This window comes from Hyperolius riggenbachi, chromosome 2, assembly GCF_040937935.1.
Source record: "Hyperolius riggenbachi isolate aHypRig1 chromosome 2, aHypRig1.pri, whole genome shotgun sequence".
Taxonomy (NCBI): domain Eukaryota; kingdom Metazoa; phylum Chordata; class Amphibia; order Anura; family Hyperoliidae; genus Hyperolius; species Hyperolius riggenbachi.
The window spans coordinates 461,964,876-461,970,875 of NC_090647.1; the positions used below are offsets into that span (position 1 = coordinate 461,964,876).

The window sequence follows — 6,000 nt, forward strand, 5'->3', positions numbered from 1 at the left end:
GCCAGCTGCTCTCCTCTCCCCTCCCCACCGCCAGCCAGGAAGCTCCGCTGCCGTTCTAGACCTCAGATCAGGGCGACCAGACCGGGGAAGCAGAGGGAGACAGAGCAGCTCACGCGACCTGCAGGACGCATACACTTCAATGCAGAAGTGACATCATTGAACACTTCCGCATTGAAGTGTATAGGTCCGGACAGGTAGCGCGCGTGCTGCTCTGCCTCTCTCCACCTCTCTGGTCTCCCTGATCGGAGGTCTGAGTACTAGTGCTGGCACTGGCAGCCTCCAGGAAAGCCTCCCCTCAGCCCAGCAAAGCACCCCCAGCCTAAAAGGCACTCAGCAAAGCCCACCCCCAGCCATGCAAAGCCGCCCCCCCCACCATGCAAAGCACCCAGAAAAGCCCCCCCCCCCCAACCATGCAAAGCCGCCCCCCCACCATGCAAATCACCCGGCAAAGACCCCCCCCAGCCATGCAAAGCCACCCACCCACCGTGCAAAGTGCACACCAAAGCACCCACAGCCATGCACAGCCCCCCCACCATGCAAAGCACCCCTAGCCATGCATCCCCCGTCATCTGTGACTAATCACCACTGTAATTTGATCTCTCCCTGTCACCTGACTGCCACAGCAGGGCAGCTAATTTAAAAGCACAGGATGTTAACAATATGTCTGCTCCCAAGAAAGCAGGATGTAGACACACTGCAGATTTTTGCAGGATTTGCATCAGCTGTAACTAAGAAATGGTTTTCTTTAAAAAGATTATTCTGCTGTTGTGTGTATTTCGGAGCAGAGAGGACGTTCCGAGTGCCATTCATGGTGCTGGACAGGACCCAGGATGTTCTGGGATTTCTGCGTTTTGGACTTTGGCCGACTGACTTTGGCTGTTTCTAGAACTGGCCGGCCAATGTCAGAAATTCCCAGCATTTTGGACTTTGGCCGAAGTCAAATCGGCCAGTTCTTGAAACGGTCGTCCAATTTCTAGAATTGGCCGATTTCTGGTTTTGGCCGTAACATATGCAAGCCACAATTATTTGCACCACATTTAATGCCAATTAAAAACCGCTTGGCATTGGACCAGACAGATGCACTTTTTTCCATTTTTTGATTGGTCTGATTCCAAACCACTTAATTTGCTTAAAATTTGCATATTTATGCCAAGCCTTTTTCCTTCTGAGGGGGAGTGGCTCACCTTGCTCCCCCTCCCTCCAGTGCTGTCCATGGAGGCTGCTGCAGCCATAGGTTATAGAGAGATATGTGGCTGATGGCCAGGCTCCCAGACAGTAGCAGAGAGCACCTGCTGCCTTTCTTTTGAGCAACAAAGCGCAAATCACATGACCATGTAAACTAAGCTCAAAATAAACCTAGTTAAAAAAGCATAACACTTTTTAAAAAGCATACATACTGTTTGAACTATTCTCAAGCAACAAAGTCTGATCAGTACAGGTGAGCTTCAATTCTGAATTTCCATGCAAATATCCACCAACTGAGACAAATGATCCCAGCAACTGCTGGTTAAAGGCAACTCTGCTCCAGGGGAATTTTTTTTTTATTGAAATAAACCTCCCCAGAAGGGAGGTTCTGAGTGGAATGTCCCGTTGGGGTGAGCGGCATTACTTACCTAGCGGGGGCATCCATGCACTGTCTCCTGGCATGCATTGCAGCAGGTGCATGCGCACACTACACTGCTGGGAACTACAAAATTTGGGCTCTCCATTGGGCATATGGCGCACTCCGTACAAATGCGAGGCTATGGGAGCAACCCCCATTGGTGACTAATGCCTATCACCCCAATGGCTGACACCCCCCCCCCCCCCCCCCCCCCCCTTCCCTAAATATGACACACTCCATTCCTTTATGGGAGGGTTTATGTAAAAAAAAAAAAAAAAAAAAAAAAAAAAAAATCCCCTGGTGCATTTAGCCTTTACCCAGCAGGTACTGGATTTGAACTGCATGGAGAGTCAGAACTTAGTATTATCTCTAGTGCTCTAGTGATTCCTCCATCTCTGCCACACTGCATTGTTATGAGCAGTTCAGCCATCATTTTATATTTTTGCTATGTAGATTTATGCCACCAACTTGCTTATTGGGTAATGACTGCATCACTGTGGTGCTTCTGTATTGTCCACTGAACAGGCAGGAGATTTCTGTAGCTGACAGGAAATATTGTCAGTTTCCTGGTTCTGCGGTGTGACAGGTGCATGGACTGGCTGAACTACATTACAAATGTTATGCAAGCCTAACAGGCCATTGTATATTTTTAACTGTGTGGAATTGCTCTTTGCCTTGTGACATTTGAACATCTGACTCTGTTGCAAAATGTCTGTAAAGAATCGTTGTACGTGACTGAAATTTCAATGTCTTGTTAACTCTTTTATCTCTGAACTATCATTGAAGTTGTGTTTTGTTTTTGGATTGTAACAATATTAATGTCAGTACATCTCTGTTTTAAAAGTTTGTTTACCTGTGTAGTATAGCTTGCTGTTCTTAAAGGACCACTATAGCAAAACAAGTAAGAAGTTAAAATCTGACAGTTTTTTGACTAGTCCTTCTTCTCAAAGGGGGGGGGGGGGGGGGGGATATTATTGAATATTTTTATTTCAAAAGCATTTCCTGAATGACAGTTGCTAAGTCGAACTACCAGAATAGTGTGCAAGTGAGTAGAGGCTGGCTAGGATCTTATGATTTTTGGCAGTTAGACTTAGTGACTGCCGTATTGGAAATTATTTTGAAAACCCTGATAATCCCCCATGAGGTGGACTAGTCCAAAACCTGTCAGATTTTAACTGCTTACTTTTTCTTCTGTAGTGGTTCTTTAACTGATTATTTTATTGCAGTAGCCCCACGCCTGAATTAACATGCAGCCAGTGCTGTCAGAATACCTCATGTAAGTACATGATCAGTTTAAAGTCCATGATTCAGACATTTTTGAATGCAAGGAAACTACTATGCACTTTCTAAAAGGAAATAAACAGAGGAACTTCCCATATGCCTGTCACAAGATTTAGAATATTTGTTTTTTACATTGATTTACATTCACATGGTTCTAAACAGCTGATAATCACAGGTCTTGCATCCTGCTAGCTTTGCCTGTGGTACGCCTATGAGGGAGAGGAGGGGAGACTGCAATCCTATAGAGAAGATAAACACATATACGCAGCCAATAGTGGGTGGATTGCATTTAGTTTTTGCACTTCCTGTCCTTTCCAATCCACTTCCTGCCCTGCTTAGTGTGTTTTTTTTTTTTTTTTTTTGCAATTTGGCAGCATGGAGTTACCGTTGTAGTCTCTCATGTAAGGAAGCTCAGTGTAAAACGACTCACATGCTACTTTCTCATGATCTAATGCCAGATTTTAACCAGCAGAATCCACCACATTGTATCCCGTTTACCCAGCCGCTGTTTGGCTCATTATCCCCCTTCTCTACAGCACAGAACAGGCTGCTAGACAGCTGAGCACCAGTCACTCATTAACACTATTGCTTTGTGCAAACTTAATCTAGACTTTCATCATAGCTTACGAGTGAACGCTTAAAACTAGTTCTGCCCCTCACCAGCCTGCTTTACTGGTGACTAAAGGAGACTCTGGTTTGGGTCTAATACCAGCTGTGTTAATAGCTTAAGGTGGCCATACACTTATCGATTTTTCTCATTCGATTCCTTGCTGGTCCGATTCATCTGTTGGGAATCCTCTATAATAAAACCCCTGGGTCCCTGCGTCACGCTATCCCTGTGTAGCTTTGTCCGTGCTTTTAGCTATTGCGCATGTGCACAGCACGGACCCAGCCTCACAGAGACAGGAGGACAGGGCCAGGGAGCTGAGCGGGCGGCCGGGTGTGCGGCGCGTGAGCGGGAAGCCGTGTGCGGCAAAAAACAGACCTAGAGCTCGTTTTTAAATGGGCTTAGGTCCGCTAGTCCTACCTAATAATAAAACCTAACTGTCCCTGCGTACTCCTGTCTCTGTGTCCTTGGGTCTGTGCTTTTTGCTTGTGCGCAGCACGGACCGTTGGGACAGGAGGATGGGGCCAGCTAACCGGGCGTATGCATTCGCACGGCTGGCGGGTGCACGTGCATTGGGGTGGTAACCACACGCCTTGAAGAAGGGGGACCCTGCGCGGCCCCCGAAACAATTGTCGGCTTTATACCTTTTGTGGTAAAGCATGGCTCAATAAAAGAGCGTGAATTAATGGAAAACCCAGTGTGCTGATACATTTGACTGCAGTTTTACTCGAGACATAGCCTATGTCCCAGTGTCAAGCACCCGACTGATGTTTTGATGGTGTGCCCTCCAGGACTTGTCTTATTGCAGCTAGCCGGGCGTAGGCATTCGCACGGCTGGCGGGTGCACGTGCATGCGCACTGACATGCGGCGGGGAGAGACATGCCTAGAGCTCGTTTTTAAACGGGCTTGGGTCTACTAGTTGATTCCATAAAATGTCAGATGAATTGGTTTTGGTCAGTTTTGGCTAAAAATCAATCGGACAGGATGGAAAATGTAAAACAATCAAGGGTAGGGCAAGAGCATTGGCATATCGATGACCTATAACTGCACTGCATCGAACCAGCGCAACTCTGCCGTTCAATCGATTTTCAATAGATTACCTGCCAGAATCTATTGGAAATTGAAGTGCAGTGTATGGTAGGAATCGATTTCTTGTTAATCCTTTCATTCCTGAAAGGAATCGATCTTTTTGGAACATTGGGTAGAAATCTAGAAGTGTACAGCCAGCTTTATTTTGTAATAGTTCTGTAACCAAGAGGTTATCAGGCCTGTTCAACAATAATGCCTGTGGAATATTTGTTTCTGAATTTTGTAACCCAATTTGGAAAAGGCTGCACTGTGAAACGTTGCCTCTTGTGGATGTACTGTCCCATTTAGTTTATGGCAACTTAATAGAAGCAGTTGGAGAGCTCCTCCCAGCTCATGCTTGAGGAAGGGATATGGGCATCATGTCTGCACCAATGTATACCATGTCCTTAGTCTGTAGCATAGCAAGGGTGCTTGAAAGGTCAGTTTTGGCTTTCCTCGCTGATGTTGACTTCCCCCTTTTAAGCAAAATAAAATAAAAAAAAGTTTGCTTTTCAATCTGTGTTGTAATTGCTTGTTTTTTAACCATCATTTTTCTTTCATTTCATTCATTATTTGTGTGGGCTATTTCTGCTGGAGTTGAAAGGGTTGAAAAGAAAGCAAAAATCACATAAGTTGGCATTTCAGTGACTTTAGTCACTTGACTCTGTTCTGTAACACACTGGGTCGCACACTCCTCCTGTCCCGTCTCCATCACTGCCTAACAGTCACATAATGTACCGGCCAATGGGTCGAGGGGGGTACAGGCACCCCTGTGGTGATAGAGCAAGGACAGGAGGAGTGCGCCAGCAACACTACATGGCCTGGACAGGAAAGCACATAGATGGGGAGACCTGGGTCCTTGCAGGCAGAGGCGGCTTCACAGATTTTTCAATACATTTCATGCTGTGATCTATTGAAAATCTATGGACCAGAAAGGGATCTATCTGATGATCAAATCTGGTGACCATCTATCAGTTTATGGCCACGTTTACTGTAACAATCTTTATTTTCATCTTTTTTTATGGGGTTTGTCTTACAATGTATTCCATTTAGAGGAACAGCATTAGGTCGAAGAAGCCAATGCTTTTCTGAAGCAGGTCTGCAATGGTGGCATCTCTGTTAGAAAAGGTGAATAGAAAAGCTGCTTCAGAAATGTTAGCAGACACAGAAATCTCACATTCAGGTAAAGAGATGTGAAGTGCACATAGCAAATTGTTTTTGAAGTTAGTCATTTTAGTCCTGAGTGGATGTATCCTCAACGCGCTGCAGCAAATGTAATAGAATCGGCCATTTTGAGCCTTTGTCCTAGTAGTAAAGTAGAAAAATGAATTGCTCTAGGTTTGTCTGCCTCCACAATTGCTGCCTGATCTGTGAATGGTTTCATATAAATGAGCAGTTAGACGCTTTCCTCACTTCAGACGTTGAATTCTCTGGGTACGT

General features: G+C 45.5%; 1 protein-coding gene across 1 annotated transcript in view; it reads left to right on the forward strand.

Moving 5' to 3' along the window:
• The window catches only part of FLOT2 (flotillin 2), a 105,269-nt gene that overhangs the window by 74,413 nt on the left and 24,856 nt on the right, over positions 1-6,000 (forward strand). The window contains exon 4 of the mRNA XM_068266358.1: positions 5,979-5,994. Coding sequence (XP_068122459.1) covers positions 5,979-5,994 — 16 coding nt within the window. The remainder of the gene's footprint in view (positions 1-5,978; positions 5,995-6,000) is intronic.